At 43.0% G+C, this 14694-nt stretch overlaps 1 protein-coding gene across 1 annotated transcript in view; it reads right to left on the bottom strand.

The window, feature by feature from the left end:
• Nucleotides 1-11786, bottom strand: part of MXI1 (MAX interactor 1, dimerization protein) — a 75131-nt gene extending 63345 nt beyond the window's left edge. Inside the window, exon 1 of the mRNA XM_035132468.2 lies at nucleotides 11436-11786. Coding sequence (XP_034988359.1) covers nucleotides 11436-11682 — 247 coding nt within the window. The 5' untranslated portion in view covers nucleotides 11683-11786. The remainder of the gene's footprint in view (nucleotides 1-11435) is intronic.
• Between the last annotated feature and the right edge of the window lie 2908 nt (nucleotides 11787-14694).

Here is a 14694-nt window from a genome sequence, read left to right as displayed (position 1 = left end):
AAGATGTAAAGGAATACAGTATGTAGTAATCCTTGCATTAGCAAAGCTGGATATTTTTTTATTTTATTTTTTAAGTGGGGAAATGTGCTTTGAATGTTCTTTAAAAGTATAGTGGGTACACAGTAAAGGAAGACTCACAGATGGATCATGCAATTCTAGGATCCTGGGCAGGTGAATTAGTCATTTATTTAGTATTTCATAAAAAAGCTCCTAACATAACTGCAGGAATGTGGCTTGGGCAAACTCAAAACAACCCAGGACTGTGCCCTGCACCAAGCAGGAGCTTGGACAAGATCCCCTACAAGGGTGGGAAGCCTTGGGCCCAGGAGCTATATAAGGCTCTCCAAGCCTAAAACTCCAGTCCTGTGCTTTTGCCTGGCTGGAATGTGTCCATCTCGTGTGCCTGGATAAAAGACTAATACCTTTGAAGCACATTCAGAGCACATTCTTTCCCTCAAAGAATTCTGGGCACTGTACAGTTTGAGGGTTGCTGGGAATTCTAACACTGCGAGGGGTAAACAGCAGTGCCCAGAATGTTTTAAAGATAAGAATGTGCTTTGCATGTGCTTTAAAGGTACACAGTGTGTAGCCAGTGTATTGTTTGTGGACACATGGATGGGTGACTCCCTGGAAACCACACGTAAGCTGCCTTGGGGTTCATGACAGAAGAAAGGCGGGGTATAAATGTCATAAATCTTCATGGCAGGAAAGTACCCAGCTGAACAAAGGTAAGAGTCCATTGCTCTGCTTGCTTTTGCTGGCCCTGCCCAGCACTGGCATGCAACTCCTGGAGCGTTGTCCATGAAGGCATGTAGCCCTTGAGCCGAGAAATATTTATTTATTCAATGCATTTATATGCCGCCACCTATTCAAAACGTTCGAGGCAACCCACAACAATATAAAATGCAAAGCCATTCAGATAATTATAATTGAAAAATAAATATGACACCGCCCAAAGACCAAACTAAAATACAACAAGCTCATACTAATGAGCCTCAAAGGCCTAGGAGAACAAGTGAGTTTTCAACAAGAGCCGAAAGCACATCACTGTTGGTGCATGCCTTACTGCCTACTCTAGACAAAGAAGGTCCTTTCCCCCCTTCTAAAAGTCTATAATTTCAACAAGAGTTGGGGGCCTCAAGGGATGGCTGTGTGCACACTAAAAATGTAAAGCACCCCACAAATAATCCTGGGAACTGTAGTTTAAGGGTACTGGGAGTTGTAGCACTGTAGGGAGGGAACTACAGTTCCCAAGATTCTTGTTGGGGGATGCTTTAAATGTTTGGTGTGTACACAGCCTATATCTGATTAGGATTTTCAAATGTTGGCCTGCATTCCTTAGCCCAGAAAATATGAAGGCCCGTGAAAAGTTCTAGTGATGAAGCTAAGAGGGTTTGGTCCTGAGCACTGCTTAGAAGGGAGACCACTTGGGAACCACCACTGCTGTTGCCTTGTGCAGAAAGCATTTTATGTGTGTGCAGGGGCCAAATGTAATTGTGCCATCTGGTCGTGCCCCTTGGCATGCTGATCACCATGCACTAATGGGCACATAGGCCACAGGTTCATGCCAGTCTATCTCCTGTGTACAGATCATGTTGTAGGAGCCGTAGTGCATTGGGTTCTATGCACTCCAACACATAGAAGTTGATCTCACCAATGGGGCACGGCAAATTATCACAATACCTATTACAATGCATAGAAAAAAATGTTATCAAGGGTAGGGTGGTCGTCTGATCACTTTGGCAGAAGAGTGGGTTACAAATGAGATGGCATTTAGTACCCTGTAAAACAGACTGTAGGTGATTGCCATCCAGTTTCATGATTGTCTTCTAGGATTGGTCTTAACTGCAGAAAGTCACTCTCCTACTAAATGAGCAAAACAGTATTCTGTCAAAGTGTTCACTGTTGCCTTTCCCTTCAATTCTCATATCATAGGGATAGGATCGCCAACATCCTGGCTTTCTGTAACACGGGACACGGTTCAACTTCTCATGATGTAGACCTGAGAGATGCAAGGTGCGGACTGGGTGAAAGGGTCCTTCTAAAACAAGGGTAACCATGTCTGGGACTGGTGGGACTGGAGTCCAACAACATCTGGAGGGCCACAGGCTCCCCATCCCTCTGCTATAGGCAGGTTACAAGATTCACAACAGCAATCCAATGAGTTGGAATTATCTGCCAAAATGTTTGTGGCATCAGCGAAAGGTTCAAAGCTACATCAGGGTGTTCCATGATGCTGACTAATCCATAAACTCCCCAGGAACTGCATGTAAACAAGCTTAGCTCCTCATCCGGAAAGTGGGGCCATTTTAGGAGTTTTCTGAGATTGAAGGAAATAAGGGCTGTAAAATTGGCTTAGTAAAAGTGCTATATTTCTCCCCATACCCAGAAAACACAGGCCGTGGAGGAGGGGCATTCTATGGAGGTATTTTGGAATTTTACTTCTCACATCAACTTTACGGTTGAGCTTTCTTCTGTAAACATCAACCATGGCAAATAATGCAGTTTCCCCCCTTTTTTAAATGAGCTTCTCACCATTTCCTTGGAAAGTCTTGTGATAGTTGGCTTGTTAAAAACCTCTTGTATCACAAGTCACACACCACAGCAAAGTAACCCTCGAATGGAAAGCCAGAGTACCCTCAAGAAGTAGAGATCAGGTCACAGTCAGGGAGAAGAAGAGAGCACATTTTATGGGTAATGATGTCTTTGTCATTTCATTCTTTGGATTGCACTGCCTGCCAATTGGCAGCTTTGACACCAATGGGCTGTCTCCTCCCACTTGACCTTTTAAGAAAGGGACTGTTTACATCTTATTAATGGCCACTTCAGCACCCGACCCCTTCCATCTCTTAACAAGATCCTGAATCCAAGGAAGGACCTCCATAGCAAATTCCTGTCCATAAGCACAAACTCAAATTCTCTAAGTATTACTTAGTTGAATGTCACTCACTCTTTCTGAAGCAATGCTTGTCACTAACATGTGCACTGATAAATATGTCTAAATATTTAATACTTTGTGTAATTAGGGCACCCTGTGTGTAATCTTTTACCCTTGATACCAAAGGATATAACAAAATTCCACTATCATGAATATATGTGTAAACACTCCACCACTGTTTTACCTCCTTTGTTGCTTTGGGTCTATGATACATACAAGATAAACCTCTATGGCTACAGCAGCAGGAGGCCTCAAAGTTCACATAAATGCATAATACTGTTCAGATACCCATTTAACCTGAGAATAATATTGCAGCGGCGTTCCATAGGGATGCTTCAGCCACACAGATATTGCTCAGTGTTATCTGGGGGACCAGAGGAAAAAGGACGAGAAGCCACTACAATTGCTAACCTGCCTTATTCTTGGATGCTTGGACAAGCAGAAAAATGGTGAAAGCATCATTTTAAAACCTTGCAGTGTACTTGCGACTAGTGATTCTCAAGGGCAGAAAGTAGCATGGATGAGATTCAAATGATTTCCTGGCGGCACGTTGGAAAGCAAAGTGATTTGGAGAAGAGTGCATAGCACCTCTGCAGGTATCAAGTTCATTCCGTGTTGGTCAACTGTGAAAGCTAAGCATGACATCTGGATTCTGATAACAAAACAATTTTGCCCCTCGCTATCCTGCCTGCCCTTCTGCTGCAGCAGACACATTCCTGTTGTATTTCCTTTAAACCCTTCATTTATCTGCCTTCTTAATCAGGTTTGCCAACTCCTGATGCTCAGAAAAGCAAGTCAACTCTCATCCTCATCCAAATTGCAAGAGAGGCTTATATATTATGTGATCTAAAATAATACATTTTAGATTGCTTTTTATTTGCCATCTGGTTTCTGAGCCTTTAGGCTACACTGCGGTCAGACATTTTATTTTTTTTTATTTTTACTTCAGATACATGGTGAAGAAGAAAAAAGGAAAAGGGAATAATGGATGAGATGAAGTTGAAGCACTTTCATACATACAAGGAAAAACAATAAAGAGAGTGAACTCAAGCTACAGTGAACTTGAACTATGCTACTTCATTCTAATAGCAGCACTTGCAATTTATGCATATAGAATAAGTGCATATAGAATGAGTTATAAGTTATAAGTTATTTCTATAGAATAAGCATATAGAATAAGTTCTAATAGCAGCACTTGCAACTTATGCATATAGAATGCATATAGAATAATTGCAGCACTTGCAACTGATGCATATAGAATAAGTGAGATGCTTCTGATAAAAGAACATAAACAAGGCTTTTCTTTATATATTCTCCAAACAGCACAAAAACAGACCAAAAGTGTTTTGTTAAATGCATACTGAATGCCACAGACACTCAACCTTGTTTCCTATGTGTGTCCTTATTTTATCATTCTACCTCTGTCATAGCAAAATGAATCTTTAAATAGTTAATTTGGGGAACACACAATGTATTTTCACAGACATGAGAAATAGCCATGGGGCAATGCCAGTGGTTGAGCGCTCTTCATAGAGGGGTCTTGGGAGCTCCTTCCTCAGGGCCACTTCATCTGTTACGGCCTCAAAGGGGTGTTGGTGCTAAAATCTTATTGATATGGCAGACCTCCACATGGAGTGCATACAGACATCCAACTGACCGCAGTGTAAATTTGCTAATTTATCAAATGTTTGCTTAGGTTGGTTGGCTGGTTGGCTTTGTAGTATTCTGCTACTCTACCCCATTACTGGAGACTCTTGAGAGTCCCATGGAAAGCAAGAAGATCAAACCTATCCATTCTTAAGGAAATCAGCCCTGAGTACTCACTGGAAGGACAGATCCTGAAGCTGAGGCTCCAATACTTTGGCCACCTCCTGAGAAGAGAAGACTCCCTGGAAAAGACCCTGATGTTGGGAAAGATTGAGGGTACTAGGAGAAGGGGACGACAGAGGGCGAGATGGTTGGACAGTGTTCTCGAAGCTACGAACATGAGTTTGACCAAACTGCGGGAGGCAGTGCAAGACAGGAGTGCCTGGCGTGCTCTGGTCCATGGGGTCACGAAGAGTCGGACACGACTAAACCACAACAACAACAACCCCATTACTGACTTGTTCTGCTACTATACATAGAAGACTATTTCTCCATGCATTGCCCTAGTGTTGTTTTCTCACTATTTCCTGATTCTTTCTTTAGGGGAAAATATGGTTAATACTGTCCTCGTAGTCTTAAAAAGTTTATTTATATTGATCATGGTGTTGTTTTGACCGTCAGCAGAACATTGTCTTCTCTCTCTCTTTCTCCACCCCCTCCCTCTCTTTCTCTGTCTCAGAAGTTGTTCTCTTTCTCTTCTTAGGGGGGAAACCCCAGGATTTAAAAAGAAGATTCTGCTGCATTTAAACCTGTGCACCAGTGGGGCTGTCAGGGCAGCGGTCCAGGGCACCAAACAGCAAAAAAATATACAGGCGGCCCTGTAAGGCTATTAATCTCAGGATTATTATTTTAAAAAAACACCTAGCTGCGCCATTGCTACGAAGTCTTCTGTTGTATTGCTACTGTTGTATTGTTAAGGCTGATGGGAGCTGCAGTCCAAAATAATCCAGAGGGCATTAGGTTGAGGAAGCCTGCTGTATATGTTATGGCCTATCACAATCTGAATGAAAACAAAATGGAAATGGAACAATCATAAAATAGTATTATGTTTATTATTACTTTGCAATTAAGATTGATCATGGGCACACATACTTCATCCAGCCCTCGTTATGAAAAACCTCATCAAACACACCCAAAGTCCTGTTAGAAATATATTTTTAAGCAAATTCTTCAAAAAAAAACTGCAAAGATTTAAATCTTTCAAAATACATAAAAGCACTTAGAACAGAAATCAAAACAGAGCATAACATAATGTTGAAAAAGCAGGAAAGGCAAGGAATCACTCCACATTTAAAAAAAAAACCCACAGATCACCCCACCACAAAAAAGCACATTACAATTAGATGCTAGTTGCATTTGTACTGGACCATGGTGTTGGTAACATCTGAAAAATGCTTAACTTCACCCATGATTGAACCTAACTGTATGTATGCCAGGACCATCACACAGTCTACAAGAATCTCCATGTTGAAGCCAAGCCATGTGGACGGCAGCTTTCAGACAGTATAGCTCCCACATGGACTGCCACTAGATTACAACGTATGAAGTGGATTTTAATCTTGGGATTAATCTTCGGGAAATGGTGAGTTATTGTTTAATGGTATAATTGCTGAGAATCCCTGTGGTGTTATTATTTTGCTTTATCTGTATTCCATGTGGCATTTGTGTGAATTGTCTTACTTCTATGCTTTATGTACACATACTCAGAAGGTTCCATGGCTCATTTGCCCTACACAATTATAGCACTGGTCATAAGGATGCACGAGAAATAAACTTTGGTATCACTTGTCGGCCAAAAGGCTATATGGCTGGCATTTAGCAGGTGCAGAAAATGCTCCACATCAAGGATTTCAGCTTGGGAGGGGAGGGGGGGCTCCAAACATGTTTCATTATGTAGGAGTGGTGTCAGTACCATTTGTTTTAAGCAAAATACTCCTGCCGCATAAATAATTATGTAAAGCATATTTCTAGACATTGGGGGATTAAAAAGAGAAGCAGGAGCCACGGTGATTTGATGTGGTCCAACTTTTTAATCAACCATGGAAGCCACAAAGCTCAGAGACTAGCACTGGTGTACCACTGGCACCACAGTAGCGCCTCTGACGATGCCACATTTTGAGAAAGATCACCGAGTCTTGTGACACCTTGAAGGCTGACAGATTTATTACAGGAATAGCTGTAATGGACTACAGACTATGTGGGCCACAGAATAAAAACATTTATTAGTCTTTTAAGATGCCACAATACTGTTTGTTTGTTTGTTTGTTTGTTTTTTGTAACAGACTAACATGGCTCCCGTTCTGGAAATCATTGAGGTCATGTAAAAATAATCTTGAGACAATCTCCCAAGAGGGTGAAAAGACCTTACTGATATGCTGATGGGCTGGCTAGCAAAGCATGTAGGGTATAATTATTACTGTATTGCTAACCTTAAAAAGACCATTTCAGGTTTGAGCAATCATCTCTTAATGAACATATGGATATATCCTTAGATGTTTGCAGCCAGTAATGCCAATGCCTCTCTCAATCATGCATTTTTAAAATACAGATATTCTTCTCTCTCCGTTATGGGTGCTTTGTATTGTTTCCATTTTGATCTACAATGCAAACACACATGTTGAAGTTACAATAATCTTGTGCTGCAACTGGGGATTCCTTTCTTTAAAAATGTTTAGGCCTTAGATGTTTGTTTAAAACACATGCCCAAGTATTATGTTCCTTGCAAAATGAACTCAACTAGTAGGATGATTACCATTATTATGAATTATGCCAGTGCTGGGCTTTATAAAATTAATGCAGATATTGCCCTCAAGCAGTAGCCTGCCTGTGGAGACAATGACATATGGTGTATGAGAATCAGAAGATGAAATGGAACTGAGCTCTCCTGTTCCAATGTGAGTTATAAACAAGCACTAGAAAAGTGAAAATGATAAATATTTTATATAAGGGAGGGGGAAGACAGTGCACAAGCCAATTGCAACCTGTCATAAAAAATTGAAATGATAATATTGATGTTAAGTCAGAGTTACTTTTTCTTTCTTAGCTGCCTTTAATTATGCATTTATTTATTTTGCAAAGTAATTGCACACGTTGTTTTAGTGGACTGGAACGGTCGTCTCTATATAAAAGAAGCCATGCTTTGCAAGGTAAGTGATTTAATTTACATTTTCCTAAAAGAAACTGCGGCTTTCCCGAAAGTCATATTTACTGGTCCGTATGGGGGCGGGGAGCGGGGATGGCACTACCAATCTGCAGCTAGTAAACAAGAGGTGAGCGCGAATCTGCGTGTGCCCTCCGCACGAAGGTTTACGGTAGAGCAGTGGCTTCACAAAGCCTTTGATGTGCCAAAAATTCAAAAGCAAAGCGAAGTGCGACAGAAGACTGGAAACATCCTGGAAAAAACTTCCAATCTTTATCTAGGCCTATGAGTTTCTGGTACCTTGACGGGCATAAATCCAGCTGATGGAAAAATAAATACAGAGGAAAGCCTTTCAAACATAAATAACTTTTACTGCCTGGCAAAGCACCCGCCCCATCTGTGCCCCAAGGAAGAACACGAACATTTTCTGGGCAGCCTGAGCGTGCTCTCTTTCGGGAGAAGCAGGGCGTCCCGCAGATAAAGGATTTCATCACTTGCTTTGCAATCCTGCAGGAATTTACGAGGGGCTCTGCCATTCCCTGCCTCGCCGCGCAGGCAGGAAAAAAGGCTGCATCTCGCGGCACCCTTTCCTGCCCTTGCTGCTGCTGCGATTATTTGCAATGGCGAGGAGGCCCCTGCCTCTTTAAGCAGAGACTATGACATCATCCGACCACAACTCCCAACAAGGACACCCTCTCGGCTGCAGGCACCTCCCATTGATCTCCAGGCTCAGCAACGCGTGACGTCATAGGGACGAAGGAGCGCCCCCATTGGCGGAGAGGCCCAGGATAGCCGCGCCTTCCGAGTTAGAGCGGGACCAATCAGAGGAGAGGAGTTTGTCTCCATGTGGAAACCATGTGGTTCTGAGCAGGAGGAGGAGCCGGGGCTGATTATACTGTAACCCAGCCAGGCGGATCAGAGTGCAGCCGAGGCAGCCCCGGCGTTTGCGTTGTGGCCTCGCTAATGAAACTTGGGGGGGGGGGGACTGCGCGTGGACGCTGCCAAAGTCCTCACGCCTTGTTTGTGTGTTTTTTTTTAAGAAGTTGTAAAAAATGGCATTGGATAAGCGCATTTTAAAAAGTTTTAGTGAAGCTACATGCGGGGAGGGGGGCTGCAGCACTGCTGGTTTGGGTTTGTTTGTTTTTTTGCAAATGCAGGAGGTGTAGAGAAGAGAAGCCAACATCTGCTCCTCAGCATTTTCTAACCGTGCACAAGGTGTGAGAAATCCAGAGTAAACCGAGAAAGATGCTTGTTCCCCGAAGGGGGGGGGGACACGCGCACGTGATTTCTTTCCCTGGAGGAGATTACAACTCACGAAACCGACAGCCCCACAGACTTTCAAATCGGGTCCATGGGGACTGCATTGTTATTCCACGGAGGCGTTATTAATACTCGGTATTGCTTTCTGAAGCCAGTGCATTGCTGCTGCCGCCCCTCAATTTATCCAAATAGCTAGGAGAGCGTCCCAAAAAATACGGGATAATAAAAAAGTTCGCATTAATGAGAGTGCTGCTGTTTACATCCAAGTTTCATATTTATGTAGGCCTTCCTGCATAAGACACCTGTCGAATTCAAATAAATAAGGCTGTAGAGGAGGACATAATGGAGGCGAGGAGTGTTCCTACCGCATATGCCTTGCTGATTCAAAGAGAATATAAAAATAAACCATTAAACTGACAGCACCATTTAACAACACGCAGATCTTCCGCTGTAAGCAAAATTACTGTTTTGAGTTCAACTACTGTCAGCACCTACAACCCATGTAAGATAACTGGAGGGGCTGCTTCTACATAACTAGCAAGACAATGCGTAGGTTGCTGCGTTGATGTAATCCCTTGTTGTTTTCTCCCTTTCTTTGGCATTGGATGAGGTCTTTTTAAAAAGCTTGGAAGAGGTTTTTTTAATTCTCTGGAGGGAAACTGATCCTGTACTTTGGTGCAGGTTTGTTTTTGTAAACTCAGAGAGAGAGAAGCGAGCCTGACCCAGTTATGTACACCACCTTCACCTGCACTAATGAAAGGAGGTGACCAAGAGACATGGAGTGGTCCCACACGGGCCAAGTTGCCAAGAGATCGGCGGGCGCCACCCCACCCTCGTGGGCTACCTGGCTACTTTGCTCTTTGCCTACGTGACTTCCCAGAGGAAAGGGAGGGAATGAGAGACCGCGGGGGTGGGGTGGGGGGGGGTGCGATCCTGCTCCATTAATTTAGCTCATCTGCCTTGTGTGATCCGGCCGCGTCAAGCGAAGGTCCCTCCACCTGAGTCCTCAAAAGTCTGGTTGGGCGACTCAGGAGGAGGAACAGGATTTACAAGGAAACAAGCTGCCTTCTAAAAATATTTCCATTGATGACAGCAAGGCCTTTGCCATTGCAAAGCTCGACGACCAGGAGGAGGAGGAGGGGAGGCTTTGTCGAGTCTTCGCCCTCCACCCTCCTCCCGGAAACAATACCCATATCCACTTATTCATTAAAAAGAGAGAGAGAGAGAGAGAGAGAGAAAGCGATCAACAAAGGCTAAGCGAGTTGAGCTGCAATGGAAATTTACACGGGGGGATTGCGCGGGGGCGACAGGCGGGGGGAGCGCTAGATCCGTCAGGCCCACTTTGTCCGTGGGGCCGAAACAACAAACGCACAACCCAGAGACTGCTTGCAAGATGCAAATAATAAACTTAAACCCAAGGGGGGAGCGAGTTATTTCACACACACCCGCTCTTCTTCCCCACTGCAGGGGCTGACGCGATGCATTGCTTTATTTATTTCCCCCCTGACCTTCCTGGTACAGTAGATCACACGCCAGCGAGGTTTGGTTAAAACGATCCCCGGCTTGTTATTGTTCTAGGAGCCCCGCACGAAGACGTTGCAAACGAGCGTTTCCCGACGGATTGTTATTTTCGCTGACGGCGACGCTAGCGAGGGGGGAGGGGTGCTGGGGCAAATCCTTCTCCACCAGAGGGGGAAGGGGGGAAATGCACATACAGTATCTGTCTATTTGGCTACCCCGCTTTTGTTCCCTTACACTTATTATCCGGCTCGGGTTTCTGGACGGAGGAGGGAGGGGGAGGAGTGCAAGAGTTTAAAAATATAAACAAGCTCCCTCCTCCCTTTTCCTTTCTGCTTAAATCTTCGAAGTATTCCGTTTGTCTACTAGCCGAGCATAAAGTTTGTTTTGCATTGTCTCCCCTCCTCCCTCTACACCAGCCCCTAGTTTGGCCAGTTTTGTTCTCTCCCCCCCCCCCCTTGACACATTACCAGTCTTTTATGGGAACGGGAGATCTCAGAAAAACATGCCACAAAGATGCAAATATAACATGATGACATTGTTCTGGGTCACTTTACGGATAGCACGGGTTCTGGTTTGCTTTGTTTCTGTTTCTAAAAAGAGAGAGAACTATACAAAAACAATGTTTTTTTCTAATTCGATCGGGTGTTTTTTTAAAAAAATAAAAAAATCGAAATCTCTTGGTGCATTAAAAAAGAAATACCGTATATATTTGCTGGGATGTGGTTGTAAGGGAGAAACTAACCGAGAGTTTAGCCTGATCTGGTAGCCCCGGCTCTCTCTCTTTCTGTCTTGTTGCATCTTCATGAAGATTTTCTTCATTTTCTGTTGTCATCGCACATGCCTGGCTCTCTTTATTTTTTATTTATTTTTTATTTTTATTTTTAAGGAGCAGCAGAAGAAGGAACCAAACATAACCAAAACTCCACTTACTTTTGTTTTCCTTCTCGATTTGCTCCAGGTAACTGGCTGCTTCCAGCAAAATCTGCACGTTCTGTAGGAAAGTGTTGATCTTCTCCATGGAGTCCTCGCTGCTGGTGTTGAAAATGTCACTGAACGGGCACCTGGACATATTATCTGCCACTGGCAGTTGCTGCTGCCGCGGCTGCCCTACGCCAGGCTCCACCACAGCATCCTCTTCACATTTGAATTCCTTCCTCGGCCTGCCACGTTTCCCCATTGCTTCTGCAAATGGAAACTTTGAAATTTTTAAAGCCCTTTTGGCCGACTTTCCTCCTCTTGTTGCAGTTTGTGTGAGTGTGTGTGAGAGAGTGTGTGTGTGTATGTCTAGGAGAGATTGAATGAATCAAGGGACCTCTTGATTCAAAGACTCCGGGCAGGTCCTAGTGCTCGTCTTTTTCCTTGTCTATTAAAAATGGGAGTTCATTTCTTTCTTTCTTTCTTTCTTTCTTTCTTTCTTTCTTTCTTTCTTTCTTTCTTTCTTTCTTTCTTTCTTTCTTTCTTTCTTTCTTTCTTTCTTTCTTTCTTTCTTTCCCCTGTTTTACTCAAAGGATTGAGCAGAGGTTCAACCACATTTTTTTATTTATTTTTTAAAAAACATAAACCCCTATTGGAATAAAGCACATATTATCCCTGCACAGTGCTTTATAGGGAAAAAAGGTTCCCTGACCCCAAGGAGCTTACAGTCTGATTCTCTGTCAACCACTGGGGGAGGGAAGTGCAGTACAAAGGTAGGGAGGGAAAAACTTGAGCAAATGAAGTTACATGATGTACATGAAGGTGTGTTACAACTGGGAATAAAAGTTAAGCCAAAGGGCATCTAGAAAAAGTAGAAATAATTATAACATATTATTTTTCATTTTCTAATGAACAACACGTACCTTTCCCTTTTGTCATTTCAAGTGTCAGTCACATAATCGTTAAGAAACTTATACCTGGATAAGCCAGTATTATGGTGTTTTGCTTTTTCTTTTTCAAAATTCTTGTTTTAAAAAAACCAAAACAGTGTAAAATATGAATTTGTTTGCTGGTTGACATAGCCCACAGCTTAAACTGAAGAAAAAAATGGAAAAGTAGCAGTAGATGGCTAGAAAATAAGGACAAACATCTCTTATTCCTAAATGTTGAAAGGCTTATTTGAGCTGTACATGGAACACTTGATCTCTAAAAAATGGAAACATAAATATAAAATGCTTTTAAAAAACTGGGATGGGCATAGGAAGGTGTTGTACACTGAATTTTCCTATTGGTGTGAATGAAATATAGCACAACATGACAATGGTATATCTATTTTTTAAAAAATCTACAGGTATGCTGTTTAAAAAGGAATATTAAAATCTGGGACAGAAACAATGGCATCATAAGTAGAAAAACTAACACAATAATCTCCACCTCTGAATTCTCTCTCTCTCTTACATTTCCCAACCGATAAGATGTTGTAGTTTGAAGACCAAAGAAGTGTCATTTCCCCACAACACATGAACTTGCTGTAGAAAAGACTCACAGTTCCTCTGAACAACTGTGCAACAACTTAGTCTTGATTGTGAAATAAACAATAATCAGGAAGGACTGCCACAGAACTACCACATGAAAGACAGAAATTCAGCAATTTAGCACACATATGATATAAGCATCATCATTTCTTATGCTGCACTGTCAGGAGCTGCTCCATGTGGTTAATCACTGAACTGCAGGCGGCAGTTTCTTTAAGTACAGTACAGTACCTTCAGACCCTGGACTGACTCTGCCCATCCAAGCTGGCGATGGGATCTTCCTGGGCTGCTGGGCAGAAAGGACTATAACAAGTTTCCTGTTCCAGCGATGCCTCACCTGAAAAACAAGGTTTTCCTGAGAAGTGGTGTGTTCTTGTTTCCTGGGTCTGGTTCCTAGTTTGTCCTCTGGTTTTGATTTGCTTTATTGGCAAAATATTATTAAAACAAACAAACTCATAAATGTGATACAGAAACGCCCTTTTTACATCATGGAATCTTAGGAATTTCTGTTCATTTTTGTGTGCATTTATGTGGCTGTCTTACTGGTTTTTAGGCTGTGTTTTTGCTTTAATGTTTTCATTCTATATTAGCTGGCCAGGCCATGCATTGCTGTGGCTCATCCCTGTGATTCTCCCCACCCTGTCCTGATCCATGACCTATCCCGTCCCCTCCTGCCCCCAACCCACACCCAGGCGAGTCCCCACCTCCATTCAGCCTAGTGTAAAGGCGAGCCTCCATTCGGCCTAGTAGCTGCAGTACCAGTGTAGCCTCCGATAGAGGCCCAAAGTTTTCTAGCTGTAGTACCAGTGTAGCCGCTGCTAGAGGGCGCTGTGTTGCAACCTCTTCTGCCTTCTATTTCCCAGCTTCCCCAGCCCTCTGATTTCAGGGTTCCAAACCAGTGGGTTTTACCTGGTTTTCGTGGAACAGGTGTGACATGTGGCCAATCTATGTGCATGGAAACACTCGCCTATACCCATGTGATGTTGTGGCCAAATTTGACCGTGATCAGGCAAGCGGTTTGGGAGAATACCGTGTTTTAACAAACTTGGACCCTCTACATTTTTATATATATATAGTTTTGTTTTCCAAGCTGTACATTGCTTAGAGATTTTTGAAATGCTAGGTGGCACACAGTATAAATGCTTTTAAACAAGCGAAGAAATACATTTTTAAAAGGTGACATTCAACTGTGATCATGCCTCCTTGATGGTGAATGGAAAGATTATGGGATTACAGAATTGTAGATTAGAAGATACCCCAGGGGTCCTCTTGTCCAACCACCTGCAATGCAAGGAATCACGTGACAGATGACCAAACTGTGTTTCAAAACCTTCAATGAAGGAGAGTCCACCACCTTCTGAAGTAATCTCTTCCACCGTCAAACAGCTCTGTCGGAAACTTCCAAATGTGTAGTCGGAATCTCCTTTCTTGTAATTTAAATCCATTGTTTTGGGTCCTACCTTCTAGAGCAGCGGAAAGCAAGCTTACTCCTTGTGACAGCCCTTCAGTAATTTGAAAATGGCTATCATATCATTTCTCAGTCTTTTCTTCCCTGGGCTAAACATCCCCAACTCCCTCAACTGCTCCTCGTAAGGCTTGGTTTTCAGACCCAGTATCATCTTGTTTGCCCCACTCTGCACATGTTCCAAATGTTAGTGTATGTAGAAACTTCTGGGTTTTGTGTGGCTGGCATGTAGCCTATTGTACAAGGGTAAGAGTCACATCCATTCTTCTGACCA

Source organism: Zootoca vivipara, chromosome 5 (genome assembly GCF_963506605.1).
Source record: "Zootoca vivipara chromosome 5, rZooViv1.1, whole genome shotgun sequence".
Lineage (NCBI taxonomy): Eukaryota > Metazoa > Chordata > Lepidosauria > Squamata > Lacertidae > Zootoca > Zootoca vivipara.
The sequence above is the reverse complement of the archived record's forward strand: the minus strand, read 5'-3'. Positions and strand labels throughout refer to the sequence as shown.